Consider the following 23,682-nt stretch of genomic DNA (forward strand, 5'->3'; position numbering starts at 1 on the left):
GACTGCCACGACTTCTCAAATATGATGGATAGCGGCTTAGCAACTTCATCCGCCAGTTCCCTCAGGACCCGCAGATGGATCTCATCAGGTCCCATGGACTTGTGCACCTTAAGGTTCCTTAGATGGTCTCGAACCTGATCTTCTACAGTGGGCGGTTCTTCATTCTCCCAGTCCCTACGTTTGCCTTCTGAGACTTGGGCGGTGAGGCTTGAGCACTTGCCGGTGAAGACTGAGGCAGAAAAGTCACTGAGTACTTCAGCCTTCTCCATATCCTGGGTCACCAGGTCTCCCGTTTCCTTCCAGAGAGGGCCCACATTTTCCCTAGTCTTTTATCCCTGACGTACCTATAGAAGCTTTTCTTGTTGCCCTTGACGTCCCTGGCCAGATTTCATTCTATCAGGGCTTTAGCTTTCCTAACCTGATCAGTTGGACAATTTCTCTGTATTCCTCCCAGGCTACCTGTCCTTGCTTCCACCCTCTGTAGGCTTCCTCTTTTTTTGAGTTTGAGTAATATTCACAATTCTGTTGTGAATACTACATTACTAAGCCTTCATCACTTATTCATCAGTTGTTAAGTGCTGACGTCATGCTAGAGTCCATATGAGATATAGACAATTCTTGCCCAAGGAGTGTATCATATAAAAGACTTAAGATCAGACTTAGTACTCCTGATGAAGGAGTTATGTTGAAAATAAGATTTGTTATAATGTTGTGAAGAATATGAAACAGAATTGTCCTTCTGAAAATATATGACTCAATATTTTGTTATGCATTTCCCTTGATTTTTATTGTTGTTCATGTACGTGCCAATTCTTTACACTTCTTAACACTTAATAGTTCATCTGCCATTAGTGCAGATTAGTGGCTTTGTATTGTAGGTTTTTCTTAGTAGAGCAAGCCTTTAAATTAAGGAAGCTTTGTGTGATAGAGTTTGTGATAGCATGCTAGGTGATTCTGTCTGATGGTTACAACAGGTAATTGAAGTTAAGGGTTTTGCATCTCTTCTGATTCACGGATATAGGTGTTAACCTATTTTTCTTTTCTAGTTTAGCATTTCTATTCTTATCACTGTTCTTCCAAAGTAATTTGTCTTCTTTAGGGGCCTGACCTTAAAAAATGAACAGAGACGTCACTAACAGATTTAGAAGCCAACCAGTTTGAAAATATCACTGTGCCTTTTCCTTATCTATTCCAAATTTGCTGAGGCTTGTGTAAACTGTAAGCCTGTGAATATTGAAGTATATCTTTGGTTTACAATCACAAGTGATCACATGGTGGGGCTAGTAGTAAAGGTAGACATGTACATAAATGCTTGTGGGATTAGATCCTCAATATTTAAATGATTTCTGATTTTTGGGTCAAAGGCGTTACAGTGATTACTAACACTAGAACCTCTGCTGTAAAACTAATTAATCTGTCCATGTACATTCACTGAAGAGGTGCACTGCATGTCTATGCGTGAGAGAGAATTTTCAGTCTTCATTTAAAAATATCAATTTGTCATTTCTTTAGGTTCTCTTAAGAATCTTAGACCAATACAGGCAAAAAGACTATGTTGCGCCACGTGTTCTTCAGCAAACATTAAATTATCTCAACCAAGGGGTTATTCACTCTGTAACATGGAAGCAAATGAAGCCACACATACAGGTCAGTGCATAAAGCCCAGTCATAAACACTGCATGTCATCAGAGTGATTAAAAAACCCCCCATTTTGCAGTTTTAAAGAAGGTTTCATGAATCTTTCATGCAGCAATTGATCTGGGCAAAAAATAGCATTTCTACACAAATGTGGTTGTTTTTTTCAGTATTATGACTACCTTTTATTGCAGATATTGTTAACTCAATTAAAGATTCTGTTCCATAAGTTCTTTATTTTTATTTTTGAAGCCTGCCAGACAGTCATAATATTCTGGCTTTTATTAGTTGCTAGTGTTCAGAATTGTCTATAGATTTGGAAATTCATAATTGATTGTAGGGCAAAGATAATGGGCAAAGAGAACATGAACTATGAGGAACTGAACTCTGTTTTAAGGACATGTTTTATAAGTGAACTAAGAACAAGTGAAAAGTGATTTTCATGCTTTTATTTTTCATATCATAAGCTCCCCTGTTGTAGTTAGTTAATCCCGTGACTGTTAAGAGGAAGGACTCTGAAATCCATTCTCGTGTTAAGTGTTGCATTGGTGAGGTCCTTCTGCAGAACGTGATGTTCTGCTGTTTATAGACTATGGCCTGAAGTATATTTTGTGCGTGGTACCGTATTATTATAAAGTTAGATTATGTAATTACTGCTGTCTGGGACTGTTGCAAAAGGAAAGTATGTGTATTGTAAGTTTATTTCTGTTAGCCAAATTAAAAGAGCACTGGTTAAAAGAATTTTACTCTTCAGAAAAGTAGGTCTAGTACATAGTGCATAGTGGAGGGAAGCTGTACTGGAATTTGATTTTATGTGTACTTATGTGTATTTGACTTCTCTAATATTAGAGTATAACAGAAGAAGTGATATTCTCTCTGATGTGCTACAAAGATGAGGATGAAGAGCTCTGGCAAGAGGATCCATATGAATATATCCGCATGAAATTTGGTAAATGTTTGTGTTTAGCATTTATTTTCTGCTTTCATCATAACTGTACTCTATAGTCCCAATTAACAGCATGGACACTGTAATGTCTCTGTCTTCATCAGTGTCTGATTAGGAAAAAGAAAATTTGTTCCTTAAATCTCACCAATCTGTAGTTAAAAGAAGAAGGCAGACCAAGTGCGTGTTGGCCATTTGGCTGGTAGCTTTAGACTAAATTATTCTCTTAATGTTTTTTTCTACTTCACATGTGCTCAGTGCAGCCCAAATAGACTGGCTCGCTCACTTATTAACGCCGGTTTTAGAATCCTGAATTGCAGATGTGCCAGCTGTCTGCAAGTTCTTGCAGCTCTCACTTTGACCAGAAGAGGCCTGAAAAAATGAAAATTGTTAACGTCTTCAGCATTTTTTTGCCAATTATTATTACTAAATTGTAAGGTAATTAGATATGTGTATTCTTTCAAAAGACACAGTGCAAAATCTTGGGAATATAGCATAGGACCATATTATGAATAACTACTTTTATTAAAAGAGTCATGTCATTAGAAAAGAGAAGGGTGCTTTAAGAATATAGCAAATTTAGCTGGAAAACTCCAGTAAGCTGAGCACCACACAGATATGTAGCATTTGGGATTTTTAATTAGTTGATTTGGGATTAGCATATGTAAAAACAGATTTCAAGTGTTCATAGAGTAATTAAAAGAACTTGGAGAGTTGTTATGGAAAAAATTAATCGCGATATAGTGTTGATCACTGGGGTACAAATACATTGCTGATTTTTGGGATATGAATTCAGTTCTTTCTGTGTAAGTAGTGAATGCTATTTTTATATGTAGTTGAGACAGTTAAATACAGATTTAAATTGTATTGTGGAAAGTAAAAAACCCCAAGCATTAAATTGAAGTTTAGCGAGACGCATTTGGGTTTGGAACAAGAATTCCAGTAGTCTGGTAGTATTTCTTAATCATGTTTTATCTTCAAGTTCTCAGGAAAAGTTAGTGTGTAATTTTAACCACATTTTAAGATTACCTTTTTAGATCTTTTTATTTAATTCAATTTGTGTAGGGATGTTTGGATTAGAACATGTTTGGCAGCACAGATTTTTTTTTTCCAAGATATAAATATGATTAAAAGAGGTTTACTTGTAATGAATGAAGCTAAAAAGCTTCAACTTTTAGCAAATTTAAGACTACCCCAGATCCAAGTAGTTTTTACGTACAGAAAGTTTCCCATGAGGTTTTAATAAAATCAAGCCAAAAATGTGTACATATGGTATACAGATGGTATTGGAATGTATTGTTGTTCTTCCTATAGTGGTTTTAATTAAAAAAAGCCAAGATTTTTCATCCCTTAAATACATGGTCTCAAAAGAATTAATGAATAAATAACGCATTCCTAATAAAGGGAATGATGAGTGGTCGGTAGATTTGGAAGGCAAGTAAATGCTTTCATAAGCTATGTGACATAAGCTTGGGTCTGACTCTTTAACCATGAAGTGAAGACAACCGTGTCAATAGTTTTGAAGTTACATATTCACCCTGATTTTGTGATATCCCAGAAACAAGACGGTTGATAAAAATTTTGTTATTATGTCATTCAGAAAAGCAATTTTTTTTTTTTTTTTTTTTAATTTGTTAGATGTATTTGAGGATTATGCATCCACTACAACAGCAGCACAGAATCTCCTTTATACTGCTGCGAAGAAGAGAAAAGAGGTATGGAACTAGTGGGTTTTAATTATTTGAAGTTTCCTTAATAATGTCATTTTCCCTTAAATTTGAAGATGCTACAGGAAGCTAGTCTTGAAAAATCTACTTGCTAATACATAGTCAAATGCTTTCCTGGCTGAGTGCTATCAATTTTGGGAGAATTAAAATATGTATGTATAAATAAATAAATAAGTGGATTCCTCTTGCAGCTTTAAAATTAACCTGCTGGATATGAACTGGGTTGGAATAGATGTACTGGTATTTTCCCAAGTTTACAAACAGCCTCTGTCACGGCTGTGCTGAGCTTCTCAAACTGTAGCAGGGGAAAAAGTGAACCTGATCCTTATTAATTTTCACTGATGCTATTTAAAATCCTGTTGACAGCAATGAAATTAGCAAGAATGAAACCAATTTCATACAGCTGCTCTTTAAATGAGGACATAACTTTTCTGTAGATCTTTTTATACTTGAAGTGATCTGTGCAAAAGCACCCGGCCAAGCCCTGGAAAGCATATGTCAGTTTGCTAAAACTGCAAACTTTTTTCTGGGTACCATTTTAACATCCAGTAAACATGGAGCTCCGTTTCCAGATGGATTTTCAGAGAAGAGCATAGTCTTTATGTCAGGTGGAATAGCCTATGACCTTTCTACTTCTTTATTGCCCACTGACCTTATAATTTTCATAATTTGTACTGAGACTGTCAAAATGTCATAATATCTGAAAAGCACATAATGGGAGTGGAAAGGACATTAAACAATTGGTTTTGCCAGGAAACCTTTCTAAGCCTAGTCAACTTCAGAAGTTACTGCCAAAATCAATAGATTAAAATAAGTTTATGAGGTTTTAGTCCAAGCTGTTCTTGAATATGTATATATTCATACATATATGTACACACACGTATGTATTTATATATGTGTGAGACAAGCCAGAAGAGAAGGTAAGGGGAAAAAACGGGTGAGGTACTGTTTGAGCCTCTTGCCTTTTTTGATTTACCTCAAGACAACAACAAAAATGCCTTATTTACTATTACTAATGTGAAATTTCAAGGAGATTAATTTAATTTTGACAAATTTGGCTGAAAAGTTGATAAAGGAACCTTCTAAATTTTAACTCTGGAAAGATGGTACACATAGTACCTCACAGTTGCTTTGGCCAAGATAAAATTTCTACTTAAAAATGTCATATGAATTTTTTAACTTAATGACATTAAAATGATTTGACAAAAGGAGATTGTGTGTTTTCTGTCTTGCATAGGTATTGCCAAAAATGATGGCATATTGCTACCAGATTCTGACGGAGCCAAACATTGATCCAAGGAAAAAAGATGGAGCTTTGCATGTTATAGGATCCCTAGCAGATATTTTACTGAAGGTAAGTGGGTAAAGAAGTGAAAAAGTTTTGTAATTCTTATTATCAACTGCCATTTCCAATAAAAAAGTCTTAGCTTATAAAGTATGGCTAGTCCTTAGCCATATTTATAAAGTCGGTAGAGAGATTGCACTGTGCAATAAGAATTTGAGGGTTTATTTCTTTAAAAATATTAACATTCTTTCCTGTTTTTTATATTCCCATTTCATACGCAGATTTTTCTTCTCAAGTTTCTCCAAAGCTCGGTTTGTTTGCTACAGAACAGTCCCTTGGCCGTCTCCTGCTTTAGGAATAAATGGAAGAGTGTTAAAAAAGCAAACATGCATTCCATCAATAACATTGCCTATGATTCTTTAGCAACCCCCCCCCAGCCTGCACTATTGTGGGCTGCTTCTGGTTCCAGAAAAATGTTTACTTAACGTGTTGCAGGAATGTTTTGTCTAGCTTTCCAGCTTTCTTACCCTGCAATGTGTGGCTTTAGGTTTTATTTCATCAGCCAGTTGGGAGTTTTGAAAATAACTGGAAAGAACACAGAGTTTCTATCTTTCCTCCGTTTTTTATAGACAGTATCTTCAGAATTTTGAGTATTTTTCTGGAATTTGAATACACATTTAATCCACACTGTTGCTCTCTAATGTAATATTGATTACAGTTTTCCTTACACTTTTGTAGATGGTAGAGTCCAAAGTATGCCCTCTCTCCATGTCAAAACTAGCTGCCAAAAAGTTACTACTTTCAGCATAAGAATGGCCGCCTTGTGCTGGAGGCTTCCTTTTAAAAGTAATTTATAATTTATTTTATTTTATGTGAGGTGTCTCTCTGTGCAGGATGTGTCTTCATGTTACAAGCAACATCTTACCAATATTTACCATCTATTTTTTACCAATGTACCAATCCACGATCTGGTCTGAAATCCTGAAACATCAGTAACTTTTGCAGAAATTTTGTAGATTATTTTGGATTGTAAATGCCCTCCCTCCTGCTGGAGTATAACAGTGAAAGACGAAGACATTGTTCATTTGTGAGGAGCCTTTCGTATTGACCAGGGGTTTCTAAACCCATTTGTCTCTGTCCTGAGGGAAAAAAAAGGCATTTATTCCAGTATACTGCCCCTATTTGAAATTTTCAGTCTTGAAACATGAGGTTATAATATACTTCATAAAAAAGTAATAATCCCCAAACACTGCAGACTCCTCTCAACTCTGAATTTCTTGTGTTTGGGATTTGGCAGATTGAAAAATTCCATGAACTATTTCTGCATAAAATACTCGATTTGTAAGTGCTTTCTAGCTGGTGAGCTGACTGAGATACAGATTGTAAGGAGCTCGTAGACACAGTGACCCTGCCTTAGCCACCTGGCTCTCCGCAGCAGCTCCAGTTTAATGCATGCAAACCTCTGACCTGTGTGCACAAGGGAAAATTCTTTTCCCTTCTGTGTTTTTTCTCTGCTGAGTTCTTCATCTGCCTCTCTGAAAGTTGGGGAATCAGTGTGGGAAAAAATGATGGATGCGTTGGTGAAGCAGAAACAGAACCTAAGATACATTTTGTATTGAATGTCCCCTTTCACCGTCTTCTGTATCTTAGCCACTGAATCATTCCTTTAGATGGTAACACAGTCCCCAGCATATATCTTTTCTAGTGTCCTGGGGCTGTAGGTGCTAGGAAAGTCCCAAGTCTCCATGCTGGTGGTCCTGACTTCCTGTGAGTATCTTGGGATTTGCCAAGGTTGGAATAATGAAGGATAATTTTCATCGAATATCCTTCTCCAGCCAAGGAGATTTCTATCACAAAGGAATTATCTTAGTCCATTATAAACATGAAAAAAGATGTGAGTTATTGTTGTAGTGTGTAAAATAATTAGTTTTGATGCTTATAGTAATAGTAGGTCATTTGAAACTCAGATCTGTTTCATACTAAGCTTATATTTATCTTCAGGTATGTATGTACTCCTTCGTGGGAAGAATGGAGGTACTAGGTTATTGATCCTAATTAATTTTTGAGAAAAACCAGCTGGAATCAATTGCCTTAAAGAAAATGAAAATTCCAGTTTACAGTATTGTAATGAGTAATGTAGAGTTGAATATTATATGCAAAATTCTTTCACTTCTCTGGTTTTAAACTTGCTATGCTTATGAGGTTTGTTCAATTCAAGGTACGAGATCCAGATCTCTTCGTGAGAGAATACCTTTATTACATAGACAAATCATTGTATTTCCCATGGTTGATAGTTGAAATGGATTACTGGCTAGAATGAAGTATGTAAAATGAATGGTCTCCAAAATTAATTTTTATTTACACCAACAGAAGAGTGTCTTCAAGGATCAAATGGAGCTGATGTTACAGAATCATGTATTTCCATTGTTCATGTCTAACCTGGGGTACCTCAGAGCTAGAGTAAGTTCACCAGTTATATCAATTGCAGTATTTGGCATGATTCTTTCCTTTGCAGTTTGACTTCATTCTGAATGTTAATGAAAGAAATAAAGCAAATACATAGTAAAGTTTTAAATAACAACCTTGTACAGTAATTTTTCATCATTTTGTTTTAAAAAATAATTTGTCAGTTAAATGAATTGATGAAAAGTCTGTTTTGTCTTATTGTTTACCTCTTTGATCAGACTGGAGAATTTGAGCAGTGGTTGTGGCCCTTTTGTGACCATTTTTCGTTAGCAGATCTCAATAACTAGAGTGGCTGGATGGCTGTGAAAAATACGTAGAATTTCCACAGGGTAGATAATGTCAGTTTGAGTGTAGTTTGAAGGAAGTCTCTTAGTGCCCTTATCAGTCATAAACAAAGAGTTAATTTTCTTTAGTTTCTGTTCTGAATTTTTTCCCCCAGAAAGACCAAAACTATGAATGCCAATTATGTGCATACTGAATTTATTGGAATTTGGGAAAGGAAAATAAAGAACTGCTTGAGTGCAAAAACTGTGTTACATTTACTGTATGAATACACCATAATTAAGAAAAATGAAAAGCAATACATGCAAACAGAGAGATAGTTAGCATTGTTTTTAAATCAGTTAAAAAATGCTAAAAATTGCAATAGTCCCTAACGTGCTTTTCTTTTTGTCATGCAGTCCTGTTGGGTACTTCATTCATTCAGTGCTTTGAAATTTCACAATGAGCTAAACTTGAGGAATGCAGTAGAGTTGGCAAAGAAGAGCCTGATTGATGATAAGGAAATGCCTGTCAAAGTAGAAGCAGCCATAGCTCTTCAGACGTTAATAAGCAACCAAGAGCAAGGTATGCTACAGTGATTCATCAGTTGTATCCACTGATCTTTATTTTTATTTTTTGATAGAGATAAGGAGTTGGTGCAGATTTATCTAAACATTTCTACCTTCTAAAGACATAGATTTCAGAACATTTCATCATGTTTAGACAGCTTCACTTGCTCATTAGTTACTGTATACATCCCCAAATTCTGACTTCAGGTTTTTATGGCACGTCTCTGCACAGAAGAAGTTAGAATCAACATATTTCTTTTAAAAAAGTAAATAGCACTTGTCTTTGTTTTTCTTTAGTGAAGTGAAATAGTGTGTATGTTTAGGAACGAATGCTGCCTATGTATGAGGGCATGTATTCCCCCAAAACAGTGGATTTTTGTTGTAGATGGCATTTCAGTACTGAATGCGGTAAATGTACAATTTATTTACTTTGTTAGTCTACTAGTTATGGCCTGTAAGAAGAAAGCTTTGGGTAGGTTTTTTGGCTTGTTTTTTTTTTTTTTTTTAGCGAATTGAACTTTAAAAAATTCTTTTTTTCAAGAGTAGTCGGTTACCTGGTCATTTTGAGATACTGTATATTTGTGTTTATGGATAGTTGGTTTCACCTAGTTTCAATTGTTTTTTTTAGCCAAGGAATATGTGAAGCCTTATGTAAGGCCAGTTATGCAAGAGCTCTTGCACATTGTTAGAGAGACGGAAAATGATGATCTCACTAATGTAATCCAGAAGATGATCTGTGAGTACAGTCAGGAAGTAGCTACTATCGCCGTTGACATGACTCAACACCTGGTAAGAGACAATAGTAAAATAACAGTCCAGTTAGAAGCACATGCCTAGTTTGGTGAACTTTGTTTGAAGTGCACACTGTTTAAAGTAATGTTTATAAAGGTCCACCTATAGTATTAACAGTATTTTTTTTTCTGTATGAAGCATCTTTAAAACCTACAGGTTTTTCAAAGATACTGAATTTTGTCACTGGTTTTAATGAGCCAAGCTCTAACTATTTAACATTTCAAATGACTTAACATAGCCGGACTTCTCAAAAAAAGAGGAGTTTTTAATTTGCTATATTTCCCTTTCAAAAGTAAGGAGCATATTTTTCAATGCTGGCAGCTCTTACAGATAAGGCATTGCTGCTGTTGCATTAGCTGTCTTGATTTTGCATGACAAATTAGAAATCTGAGTTTGCTCTTGAATGTCAAGTTGTTTGGTTTTTTTCATAGGCTGAAATATTTGGTAAAGTACTTCAGAGTGAGGAATATGAGGAAGTAGAGGACAAAACAGTTATGGCCATGGGCATCTTGCACACAATTGACACTATCCTGACAGTTGTGGAAGATCACAAGGAGGTGAGATTTTCTTTTATACGTCTCCTCTCCTGCTGCTCCCTCATGCCTTTCATTCATGACAACAAGCACTTCTATGTATGTTGCATCACTTGAGTTGACATGAATGTGCATTTACTATAGCAGGATGGTGAATTAGTACCAAGTGATCTCTGACAAATTTGAATTTAAAGCCCAGTTTACTTCTGTGATTTCTTAACTTTGAAGGGAATTTATATCCTGAGGGTAAAATCCTTAGCCCTTATTCTGGTAAACACTTCATCAGATAATTGTATTATAGACTGTTAAAATAGATTTTAGGGAGAAATATTTTGCATAAGGCTAATTTTTTACAATGGTGACTCATATTTTGTTGTTTATCCAGCAATTTCTTGGATAGAATTCTTAGGAATTGGTCTTCCAGTTGTGGTGCAATGTAAGTCTACATTTCACATATTCAGGGAAGAAAGAGATTCTTTCTGCTTGTACCACCTGGGCTGATTGAGGTAGGAAGGAGTTCAGTGACTGACCAGAGAGGCAAAGTCAGTCAGTAACTTTAAGCTCAGTTGGCATAAAAGTGCTTTGTCCTAGATTATTTTGCTTCCTTGATTTACAATGAGAATGCTTCATTGCAAGTGTGATATCTTTTTATGAAGCTTATAATTTTAAAAATACATTAATTAAAACACTAGTTATTTTCTTGTAAGACCATTGTGTTCCTTTGGATTTCAAAACATCTTTCATTCCTTTACAAGAACCCCTTGCATCTTTTGAAAGCTAAAATGAAATCTGGTAGCTAAGCTGGGAATCAGGAATGATAGTCTGAAGTGGATCTTCAGGTTTTAGCCTAGGAAAACTTTGGGGTTGGGGTATTTTTGGTATAAACTTAGCAGCTTGTTTTTCTGTTGTGTGAAGCACAAACTAAAATATTGTGCAGAGTGCTCTTCACCTCAGGATCTTAAATCATTTTAGAAGTGATATAAAAGATACAGAAATTATATATGAGGCTGAAAACTCCTTAGAAAATCCTTTCCCTTTCACCATTAAATATGGAGAGAGTTTAGGGGATGGTAACTTTTGAGTCAGGTGTCTGAACGTAAGTGGATGAATCTGTGGTCACATACTTAATCCCTTTGCTAGAACAAGCCCAGAAAGCCTGACATCCTGCAAGATTATGTCGGTAATGACCTGTGGTAATAACATGAAATGTCTGTATTTGCTGGTTTTAATTAGACTTACAATGTGGCCATATAGTTCTCCTTGTAATTTAGTTTAATTCGTAAGTGTAGTCTCTCTGTCCAACATGGCAAGGCTGAATCCTGACTTCAACACAGTTGTATGCTCCCAATTTCTGCATGTGTTCCTCCAGCTGAGCCTACCCTGGGAAGCTGTCCATAGACCTTAGGCAAAAGCATCGCTTCCTTTCTTCCTTTTAACCCATTCTACTTCAAAGATTTTGGACAGAGGCTTTATCTCAGACACTTTGAGTACAGTGTTACTTTATATCCAGACAGGACAACAGATACAGTTTTTGATAGGATCTGTAGAGTAACCATAAAATAAGATTTTTTTAAAATAAAGAAAAATGCTGTAAGTGACAAGGTTTAAAGCAACACTGTTTATTGAAAATTTGACTACTTACATCAGTGAGACCTTATTTCATAATATTGTGGTCGTTAATGCAGCATTTAAAAAGGGATAAAAGCCTTTTTGCTTTGAAGAACTTCTCAGGCTGAATTAGTCAAATATGTTGATTAAATTACTGTATTTCTACGTTTTTAAATAAACTGCTTTATGTTTTTATTTCAGATAACTCAGCAGCTCGAGAGCATTTGTTTGCAGATCATTGGCCTCGTTTTGCAGAAACACGTTATAGGTATGTTTTAGAGATAATTTTTAGAAAAACATTACATGTTTTTACATAAAAAATTCTAACGTTAATTATTGCAAACAATACTATCTTGCTGAACATAACTTCATCTTTTTTTGTGTGTGCTTCTTTAAAGAAAAAGAGACATTAATTTTCAGTTGTGATTTGTTTCTCCTGATGTCCTCTTGTACGTTAGTCAGGCTGGTTATTGTGTTTTGGAGGTCAGACGCAAAAGCAGAAGATGCAGTTCTGATTATAGTTCTAGCTAGCTGTGTTAAAGGACAACTTCTACAATGACACTAGTATTTTATGGACATAGTCTGCAATTAAATTACTGCTTTATCAGTACCCTGCACTGAAGAGCTACACAGTTTTGTGATAAGGCCTTTAAGAAGAAACAAAGGTTGAGAAAATAAAAATATTTTTCAGTAAATCATTTAGAAGCAATGTCTTTGATATGCTGGTAATATATTTTTCTGGTATGTATTTATAATGAAAAAATATATATATTGTTGTAACTATAGCCAATGTAAGGCCGGTCTAAAAGAGTCTTTTCCAATTTATGTTATTTTTCTATGTATTGATTTAGTTACTAATTGCTGTCTTCTATTTGTTATATGACTCGGGACTTGGTTTCAGATTTCAAGGTATTTGCAAGCTAAATTTATTTTTTAAAGCACCCTACTTAAAATTGTTTCTCCTTTCCAGAGTTTTACGAAGAAATTCTCTCCTTGGCCTACAGCTTGACATGCCAGATGATTTCACCTCAAATGTGGCAGCTTTTAGGTGTTCTGTATGAGGTTTTCCAGCAGGACTGCTTTGAGTACTTTGCAGGTATGATCACTTCTATTCTATTGATGTTTCCGTTGTTTGGGAATTCATCTCTAAAACCCACCTTAATAAGGGTCGCTTCCATTTAGTGTCTTGGTTTAAAATGATCATGTATTTGAGTCATGCCCTGACCGTCTGTTTAGCGTGGGAGTATTAACAGGAGCATATTTAAGTAGGAGAAGCATGTTAAAATCTGTCAGTGTGATCAGTTATTGTAGGAGGTCGTGAACTCAAAGAAAGCTCAAATACACAAAGTTAATATGAAACTACAAATTAATTAATTAAAATGTAGTCCTATTCTATTTCCTCTTCTGAGAATGCACCCTGCATGGTGCACTTTATGAAGAATTCTGCTAGAGTAGACTTTTGCAGAGTTTGAATTTCCAACCATATCCAAGAATCTGAGCTAATGAATTCCATTATAGGACTACAGCCTTACTGGTTAGCACTTGCATGGATTAGTTTGTAATTTTTTTGTTTTGCTCTCCCTGTTCTGCAGATATGATGCCTCTTTTGCATAATTACGTGACCATTGACACTGATACTTTACTGTCTAACCCAAAGCATTTAGAAATCATTTATGCTATGTGTAAAAAGGTAAGGCTTCTGATTCTTACTGTTGTGCTTATCACTGGTACTTAACAATCAGATTAACGGAGTGACCTGAACATACCAGGTGGTGGCCGGTCATTTCAGAATGAAATGAAATTTGGTCTCGGCTCAGTTCTGAGAACACATAGCACCTTCAGTTTTTAAGTGACACGTTTTTTAAAAAATTACATGCACAAATCTGTGTGGGAGAAAGTTGCTGTTCGTCTTGACTCTCTTCTATGAACAGCTATTTTGGTAAGTAGAGGAATTAATGAAGCCTGATTTCCTTAGGTTGTGTATCTCGCGATTGGATTCTCTAGTTGACAGCTAACGTGCAAACTCATTTGAAGTTCTTCCTACATTTATAATGTTTCTCTGTTATGCTGATTCTCTCACGTATAATAAAGTATGAGATCACGCTGCAGCCTTTCTCTGATTTTGGGCATTATAGAGTGTTAGGCATCTAGCTACCTTCTTATGTTCAAGAAACTTACAGAAATTGAATGTGTTTGAGAATTCTGCTTCTTTGTCAGGTTTGATTGACACTGACCATAGGGTTGAAATGTGCTGAGAAGAAGGAGTCAGTTTCACATGTATGTGCATATACATAGAGTGATTGCATACTGTCCTGGTTCCGGCTGGGACAGAGTTAACTTTCTCCCCCGTAGCTTGGGGGGTGTGCTGTGTTTTGGGTTTGGTATGAAAGGAGCGTTGATGGCCCATTGATGCTTTGGCTGTTGCTGGGTGGTGCTTGCACCAGGGGGGAGCCCAGCCGGGGTGGTAAACCCAGCTGGCCAATGGTGTATTCTATACCATGTGACATCATGCTCAGTATAAAAACCAGGGGTGTGGGGGGGCTCGCCCCCCTCCGCTTGTGACATGCGGTCGGCAGTCGGTGAGCAGTTGCATTGTGCATCACCTGCTTTGTATATTCTGTTATTGTTGTTGTTCTCATTGTTATTATTACTGTTATAGTTTGTTTTATTTCAATTATTAAACTGTTTTTATCTCAACCTGGGAGCTTTCCTACTTGTGCCCTCCCAATTCTCTCCCCCATCCCACCGGAGGCGGGAGTGAGCGAGCGGCTGCGTGGCGGTTATTTGCTGACTGGGGTTAAACCACGGCACACACATCCTGTTTTTAATCAGAAACTAGCCTCGAGATAGGACTTCACTTTGCCAGGCTGTTAATCTGCCAGTGTCTACTAGAACTGAAGTAAAAAAAAAAGAAACAGAATGTGGAAAACATCAATGATTCTTAAAAGTAACATTTCCTTTAAAAAAGGGAAAGCGATGACATGTAAAGAATACCAACATTCTTAAAGAACTATAGCAATTTCTTCTAAATTTTTAAATTCATCTTTAGCCACTTATCCTTGTTTATGTCCTGTAAAGATGATTTTTTATGTGTCTTAATTCCTCACAAAATACAGCATGAATAAATATGTATATGCCATGTAGAGTTTTTTTGATGTATGCAGGTGCAGGAGCACTTGCTTTCAAAGTTGTCAGTGATTAATACTGATAAACTAAGTTGTTGTTCTGGTTGTTAGGTATTAACAGGAGATGCAGGAGAAGATGCGGAGTGCCATGCAGCCAAACTCCTAGAAGTAATTGTTCTTCAATGCAAAGGACGGGGTATTGACCAGGTGATATATATTGAACAGGTTTTCTCTTTTACTGGTTCCAGTGATACATGTATGATTCCTGAGAAAAGCAGTTGGAATTAGAGAATTTGAGGGAAATGTAAAGTGTAGGAATGGGGAGAAATACAGAAAGAAGTAAATGAGCTCAGGAGAGTTTGTAAGGTTGGTTTTTTGTTTTTGTTTTTGAGATTAGAGATTAGTGGGCATGACCGGAAAATGAATATAGACTGAATGATAAGGATATAGTATGATGTGCAGGTTTGTCTTTTTTTGCTTTCTCCTAACAGGATTTCCCTTTTGATGCAAAACACACATTGTTAAAACTATTGTGGCTGAGAGATTAACTATACATACCCAGCTACTGAAGTTGTTTCTCCAAGCAATATGAACTCAGTCCTTTTTAATATTTTGAATTACTCAGTGCATTTGGAATGAAGAATTTTTAGTGTGGCTGGATTGTGATAATAACCCAATTTTCTAGAGTTTCTTAGAATACACTTATAGATAGTAGTCTTTTTCCTATTAAGGGCTAAATTCTGATCTCATGTTTTAAATAATGCTCCAGCCTAAATTACTTTAACATATCATATTTGATGTTGCCACAGTGCAATCCATGGACTTCAGTGATAAATTTTCAGTTAATTTCACTGAAACCAATATAACTTTAGTAATGTAAATCTGAAGTCATTGAAGATAAAAATGTTTCCTGAAAGATTTTATTTTTAAAAGAAATCTGGAAGGGATTAAAGTGAATTGTATGCATTTGCATTGAAATAAGTATGTGGTGGAAGGCTTAACAGACCTCCACAACTCTGTGAATTAAAATGGTTGCACACTGAACTGAAACTCATAAACTAAAACATTCATAATGCTTCCCAAATTGTTACAAAGCATAAACCTACACTTTGAAATATATGTAGATGTTTATTTCATTGTGTAGAAATTCATGCATACTTGCTTTTATCTGAATAAACTCACTCATTTCAAACTTTTATAAGAAATCTAACATCACTTTACATTTATTAGGAAAAACTTCTTTTCTTTTTCTTGCAGATTTAGGTAATTTCATTTTTAATGCCTGTTAGTTTTGAAATTGTTGGATATCTTTATTCAAAGATGAGAATGTCTAAACATTTTATACACGCTAGAACAAATTCCACCAAATGGCCCCAAATATTCTCCTCTGTGCTGAGAATAACATTGGCAATTTTTAGCCCAGAGAATAGCTGTTTTGGGGAAGATTTATAAGCATGTAAACAGAAGCTTAAAATGCTTTTATTTTCCTATTCACTAGGAAGTGAATAGAATGCCTTCCTAGGTTATACCTGGACTTCAGTTAACTCTGGAGATCAATTCTGATAAAAGTATTTTAAACTTTTGTATAATCTGGCAAGACGTATAATGCCTGTTTTGTTTTTTTTTTTCTTTTCTTCTCTTTGTATGCCCAGTGTATTCCACTCTTTGTGGAGGCTGTTCTGGAGCGATTAACTAGAGGAGTTAAAACAAGCGAGCTTCGTACCATGTGTCTTCAGGTTGCCATAGCTGCACTCTACTACAATCCTGACCTACTTTTGCACACCTTAGAGAACATCAGATTTCCACACAATCCTGAGCCCATCACTGCACAGTTTATAAACCAGTGGATGAATGACACAGACTGTTTTCTTGGGCAAGTATTGTGTTTTTTTCTTTTAAAAGTCCATGGTTTTGGTTTTTTGATTCATTTCTGTTTGTATCATTCTCCTCTGTGCTGAGAATAACATTGGCAATTTTTAGCCCAGAGAATAGCTGTTTTGGGGAAGATTTATAAGCATGTAAACAGAAGCTTAAAATGCTTTTATACTAGGAAGTGAATAGAATGCCTTCCTAGGTTATACCTGGACTTCAGTTAACTCTGGAGATCAATTCTGATAAAAGTATTTTAAACTTTTGTATAATCTGGCAAGACGTATAATGCCTGTTTTGTTTTTTTTTTTTCTTTTCTTCTCTTTGTATGCCCAGTGTATTCCACTCTTTGTGGAGGCTGTTCTGGAGCGATTAACTAGAGGAGTTAAAACAAGCGAGCTTCGTACCATGTGTCTTCAGGTTGCCATAGCTGCACTCTACTACAATCCTGACCTACTTTTGCACACCTTAGAGAACATCAGATTTCCACACAATCCTGAGCCCATCACTGCACAGTTTATAAACCAGTGGATGAATGACACAGACTGTTTTCTTGGGCAAGTATTGTGTTTTTTTCTTTTAAAAGTCCATGGTTTTGGTTTTTTGATTCATTTCTGTTTGTATCCCTAGTCATGTTGATGAAAGAGTTCTCATTCCTTCGTTAGTCTAAATAACAGTAATCCACACCGGGTCTAATTGCTGTGATGCCAGTAAAGGTGACCTATGTCCATGTAACTTTTCCAGGTCTGTTGAGCTACGTGCTGAATTTTCTGTGTTGTGAGGATACAAGGGTACAATACATATCATATTTCAGATTTCTTTTAAGTTCCTTAATTGCAAACTATCTGCTTCTCCAAGAGATGGTCCGGCATGCATTGAGGGTAATGTTCAGAGCTGACCAGCAGGATTTCAGCGATATATTAACTTTTTTTCTAAAACACTGTATATATATTTTCTGTTCTGTATTTTATAAAGTATTTTTAACTGCTCCATTTAATGTTAAAAAACCATTATTCTGTCCAATGAATCCCACACTCTGATTTTAATCCTTGCGAGTTGTTCATGATCAGCTTGCATATTTATCATTATGCCATTGATGTACTGACTGTTTAGCATACTCCTGAACTTAAACTTCATTCCGACCTCCCTTGAACACGTGTGTACACTGCACTAGTGTGCACTTGGGCAGGAGCTGAACATTCGTAAAGTAAATGAAGGTGGACAAAGCCTGTGCTAAGCCCAAGCTAAGCGTGCACTTGATGCTGGGCGGATGTGAAGTCCAGTGCTTGACAGTTAGTGCTTGCCTCTCAGCTGAGATGTGGTGTCTGACCAAATCCACTTACAGGCAAAGCAGACAGTCAGATGTAGTTAACAGCTACCTCTCACCTTCCTGCTGTGAGTTACGTTTTGTCATTGGAGGCTGACATCTGACTGCAGGTGTGCAGATAGGCTTAGAACATGTCTTCCGTGTGCATAGTCTATGCCAACAGACTAAGTGAAGTGTCAGCGTGTTAGGAGTGCTGCCATGAATGAGCATGGGCTGAGACAGGCAGCTTGCATAGATGCATACCTTATTTTAGGTTGTCATTCTTTTCCTATCTGTTTTTTATTGGTACAGTCTTGTCTTTCCAATTCTAAACAAGTCTCTAGGGGGCTTCTTATAAGATGATTTCTCCATTCCCCAGTCATCCGAATAGCTTTTCTCCATACCAATTCTTATTTGAGTTAATCTTCCCTGAACAGAATTATATGCCATCTTGGTATAGCTGCATTATTGCCTCAGTGTCCATCTTGAATTTAGAACTGTGTGGTGCATTATAGCACTGCATTGCCTTTTTCATAACTGTAATAAAATAGTGACTCCCAATCAATCAATGACCAACTGGTATGTGCGGGTTTTGCTCTCAGCATGTCCTTTGTAGTATTTTTAAAACACATACCAAATGTACACGGTAAAAGTTGTTTTCCTTCCTCCTCTGTCCTAAGTACACAGTTTAGTGGGATGAGGATGAAAGCACAGTAGTTTGTAGAATTGCAGCATAGACTACCTTATTTCAGGTCTGCATGTTAATTCTGTCTGTTTTACTACAATGAAAACCACTTGGAGATACAAGAGAAATTGCCTGCTTTGGTGCGTACAGGCTTTGTGCAGATTCCCCGTTCGTGTCTGTATTTGAAGGTAGCAGTCTCTCCTTTGAAGAAAAAAAAAAAGAAAGTACTAAATTAAACGGATAAAAAGTGGCGAAAAAAAATCTCTTATTCATTATAACAAAAATGGACAATTCATACTATCACAAGCATTCTGACTTCTATCTGCTGTGTATATGACAAGTCTACAGTACATCCTGTATCTTAACATAAATACACATCTTATCAATTAGAGGGGTTATTTGAGTTGGTGACAAAGAAGGCATAAAGGACCCAATGTTCCTCATTTCTTTTGGAGTGCCAGTGACGGAAAAATGGCACCTTTAAGTCTACCTCTCCCACACCTTGTGGTAATATTATTGTTAATTACTAAATTATTTGTATATCTACCAGCTTTAGAAAGGAGCAAGACGTTTTAGGATTTCCATGTACTGATTTTTTTTATGACTGAAGCAAAGTTCTTGAGATTCAGCTCTTTGTGCTGTTATTTTTTCTACTGCGTATCAAATGCTGAACACATACAGACACAGTAGGAAAGAAGATATTCCTTACAGGTGGTAAACTTGTCATTCCTTTTTTAAAAGAAATAAAAAATGAAAGAGATTTATAGCCTTAAACAGTTCATTCTGGAGCATTCAGTGAGAAACTAGTCAGATCCAGAGGGGAAAAATGCTACAGATCTGACTAGGCTCCAATCTCAAGAACTCCTGTGAGCTATAGCTTAACTTTCAGTTCTTCTGTGTTGCTTTTCAAAAAACATCAGCTACTGCAATTACTGTTCAACTAAATTCTTCTTCACAGCTGAGACAAAAGTTGACAAAGCCTATGAAAAAGAAACATGGCGATAATGATGCTAGATTCTGTTCAGACTCTGCACTTGAATGGCAGCAGAAGATTAAAATGTATCTCTTTGATCTGCTGCTACCAGCAGTGAAATAAATATCTGTAATATTGCTTAAATCTAAAAATCACTCTTCCTTCAGTGCTGTCTCCTCAGTATGTGGCTTCTAGGTGTAGGGCTTTTGTTTGTCAGGCACTGTGATGTGATGTAAGGGACTTCCTCCCTTTCCCTCAGGACAGCACTTGCTTTTAGAAGGCCACTTGTTTTAGTAAGGGTAGTAAGGGTCATCATTGAACAGCAGCTAGATATTCAGAGGCCTAACTGAACAGGAGAAGACAGAAATGCAAACAAAATCTGACTTTCTTGAAACTCTTCCTTGGGTCCACCTGCGCAGACTGCATGTCTTCATCAGTGAAGACAGCAGTGGGCACCCTGATTTGTACAGTCCTTTTTCTCACCAGCCATCATTCTCTGCTGCTTTGGTTTACAGTTAGATTGCTTTCCAACAAGAGGCAGTTTTAGGCTTAAATTCAAATCAGTTGGAAGATTCACAGATCCTAGAGAAATTGGAGAAGATCAAAGTAGATCCACCTGCAGGTGTGAAGGACCAGGTGAATCTTACTGCAGTTTCTTTGTCAGCCATGCAGGAAATCTGTGACTTACTGGTAACAGTGACTCTTCAAGATGCTTTGTCCACATAAATCTCTGTCCTTCTTCTGTCAAGTCTTAGTACCCATAGATCCTGCTCTGCCAGTAGTAGGGTTGTGCCTGTCTGCATGCTCTCGGGCTGGAGCCAACGGTGTTTGCCAAAAGAATGCAGTATTTCTTGAGCAGCATTTGTGAACACATGAGTTAGAATCCATGGGAATAATACATCTTGGGGGAGAAAAGCAGTTACAGTAAGATAAGTAACTGTTCTTCCATGTTATTAAAAATATGGAAACTATTTAAAACTGGTTAGAAATTTGGAATATTAAAAATGATCCAGGCAAGGAGAGCTCGGAACTCATTGTGAGACTGTGCATAAATCCAGTATGTCATTGTGGATATTACATATCTGAGGATGTGTACCCATAATGCCCATGTACCACAGTATATTGTATTTATTTATTTCTAAATGTTTTCTACAATAACTTCAAACTGAAAAGCCATTTGTAGAAACATTTGTTCCTTACTGCTTTCCACCTTTTCCCTGACAGCTGAAATTTGGGTGAGACTTCTGCGTGACTTATGCTTACTCTCAGACTAAAAATTCTTCTGTGGAAACTAGGGTGAAAGTAAAATCTAACTTGCTTCAAAAAAAAAAAACTCAGTGAGTGATTTTTTATTTTTTTAGAAGCTGAATAGGGGGATTTATTTGATAGGAGTTTAAATAGTTAGAAATCCTAGTTTTCTCAGGGTTGTATATAAAATCCCAGTCTTATATAGGAAAACAGGGTTGATTCCAACTTTTCAACTACAAGGAAATGGCTAATTATTTGCAGTTTGTCTAGGAACTGGATTGATGTAATAGAAAGCAACTTGATCCTCACATAAAGGAGCACAGCAAACCAGTAAAGGAAAAGCTTAGTGATTTCCCTTTGAAATACTTCCAGCTTGGTTTAAAATACAAAGATTCTTAGATCTTCTTGTCCTGTATTGGAAGGAAGTGTATTAGCAAGAAAAGGTCCTGCAGATTATGAAGACCACACGCAGCTTGTTAAAAATAGACTCGCCTAGGAGTCGTGCATTGCACTGCCATGTGTTGCATGTTTAACACTCCAGGCTTGATATACCATTGAGGGAGCAAGCAGAATCCGTGATTGTTAGGGAGGACTATTGTGTGATGCTGAGCAAATAAGTTCGGATCTCAAAGTACAAAGCGCTAAGGAGAATCTTATCTAGGCTCCTTCGTGCAGTCGGAAGGGTGCTGAAATAATGAGCCTTTTGATAGCAAAGGAATGGTCCTGAAACCATTCTTTGCCGTTATGAAAATATGTAAATGACATAAAACTCTGTTTTGCTTGTTCAGTATTGTTGGTACTTGATACAGCTGGGGCGTAGTAGAATGCTGAACTTCAGGCAAGGCAGATCTTATCCTGCTGTTTGTCTCTGCTGGCGGGTGGAAGAAACAAGTCTCCTTCTGGCTCAGGTTCACTGAAGATGGGTTGATGCCTGGATTTCCGCTATCCTGCTGGGCCTTCTAATAACATGCATATTCTGAAGACGTGTTCATTCTTACAACTTCTCTGTTTAGAAGCTTGAAAATGGAGCATGACAAATATGCTGTATTTTTTGGCTATTTGGGCTGCTTCCTAATGATGACTCTCTTTTAACCAGCAATGCTTGATTCTTGCACTTTCATTTGCTGTCCAGAAAAGATAATTTAGTATGAAGCTAAGCCGCTAATTACTAAGATTTTTTTACATTTTACTGTGTTGCATTTTGCAGTTGGCATGTGTAATGGTAGCTTTTTCAAATGTATTATAAAAGGTAGTGCCAAGTGTCATTAACTACTCTGGTGCATGTACATTGAAATTGCTTCATTATACATTTGGAGCTTGAAGAAATTTCATGGCTTCCCAGTGTCAAGAAGCAGGATAGAAGTCTTGTGCATAGATTACAGAGCTTTGGTCAAACTTGGATGAAGGTGCTGGCAGAGAGAGGAGGTGGAGAAAGCTCTTTCCTTTTGTACTTGCAAGGATAACTCTCCCAAAAAAGCTATGCTTCATTCATAGCATCATCTTTAGCTTGGATTTTGGTCTTCATAGTGTTGGCATGAGAGCAAATGGCGATGAGCTTATTTTCAACATAGATAAACTGACGGGTAATTTTTTTTCGTGAAAGCAGACCCTGTTCCCCTGACTCAGTTTCCTTGGTTGATTTGTATGCCCTCTTTTGTGCCCCATTCCTTCTGAAAAGAAAGTATTGCAGTTAGCAGTGATGGAAGGGCGCTCTTCACCTACTTGCATTTTGGTACATTTTTCAACGCGTGTAATGGAGCAGCCAAACCCAACATGACAAAGCGTGTTATTTGATATGCTAGTTGACTTTGTTTTTCTTGGAAGGTCTTCTGTGATCATAATGTTACGCATGGTCATATATAATTTATTGTTGTTGTCAACTACTCTGAGGATGGAATCACTTCACTAAGCACTAACAGGACTAACAACGTGGGAGGTGTAATGAAATCCCTCCAGATCCCCAGCCTTGTTTAAGCACATGTAAAGTTCAGAAAGATGCAATACGTGATCACGTGTATTACTTAAAGAATATTATAGTTCAGTAATATGTTATATGGGATCTTTGGTAATGAAATTGTAAGCACTTTTAAAATTGTGTTTCTACAGCAATTTTTGAAGTGGTGCGTTGAGCTGGCTGTTCCCCTGTAAGCTTTATTGCATTCTGTGGTGCACATCTTATTAGTTTCTTCTCTCTCAACTTGTATCCTCTTCATTCCAAAGTAAAACTGATTCAGTAACGGAAGTATCTACCGAGAGCCTGGAGGATGGCCATTTTCTGCCAACTCTGAATGTTTGCTTGGTTTCTGTAGGTCTTGCTGAAACTTCTTTCTGGACCTACTTGTCCTGCAGAAGGCTTGCACAGAAGCTGTCAGTATCAAATTGAATAGTTCAAACAAAACAAGCTCCTCTCAAGCCCTTAATAGCAAAACACCATAATGTTAGAGAAGAGTTGAATACTACTGGTGTTTCCAGTAAAGGAGAACCAAAGAGTATCTGCGGAGGCAGTTAGAGAATTTTTCCCTGTCTTGTGTGTAAATACTTCTATTTCTGGAAGTGAAAATCAATTCTTATTTTTAAGAGCATAGGCTCTTACCTAGTTTCCTGGCTATGGTCACATAAAAATCTTTCTGCTACTAATTTCATTATTTTCTTTCCCT

At 36.7% G+C, this 23,682-nt stretch overlaps 1 protein-coding gene across 1 annotated transcript in view; it reads left to right on the forward strand.

The window, feature by feature from the left end:
- Positions 1-23,682, forward strand: part of IPO8 (importin 8) — a 44,787-nt gene that overhangs the window by 16,266 nt on the left and 4,839 nt on the right. Inside the window, exons 9-21 of the mRNA XM_009575219.1 lie at positions 1,513-1,647; positions 2,485-2,584; positions 4,217-4,293; positions 5,543-5,659; positions 7,961-8,050; positions 8,737-8,902; positions 9,515-9,675; positions 10,110-10,235; positions 12,021-12,087; positions 12,790-12,915; positions 13,412-13,509; positions 15,056-15,151; positions 16,597-16,817. Of these exons, the coding sequence (XP_009573514.1) occupies positions 1,513-1,647; positions 2,485-2,584; positions 4,217-4,293; positions 5,543-5,659; positions 7,961-8,050; positions 8,737-8,902; positions 9,515-9,675; positions 10,110-10,235; positions 12,021-12,087; positions 12,790-12,915; positions 13,412-13,509; positions 15,056-15,151; positions 16,597-16,817 (1,580 nt within the window). The remainder of the gene's footprint in view (positions 1-1,512; positions 1,648-2,484; positions 2,585-4,216; positions 4,294-5,542; positions 5,660-7,960; positions 8,051-8,736; positions 8,903-9,514; positions 9,676-10,109; positions 10,236-12,020; positions 12,088-12,789; positions 12,916-13,411; positions 13,510-15,055; positions 15,152-16,596; positions 16,818-23,682) is intronic.

Source organism: Fulmarus glacialis, unplaced genomic scaffold, assembly GCF_000690835.1.
Source record: "Fulmarus glacialis isolate BGI_N327 unplaced genomic scaffold, ASM69083v1 scaffold14263, whole genome shotgun sequence".
In the NCBI taxonomy this organism is placed as follows: Eukaryota; Metazoa; Chordata; class Aves; order Procellariiformes; family Procellariidae; genus Fulmarus; species Fulmarus glacialis.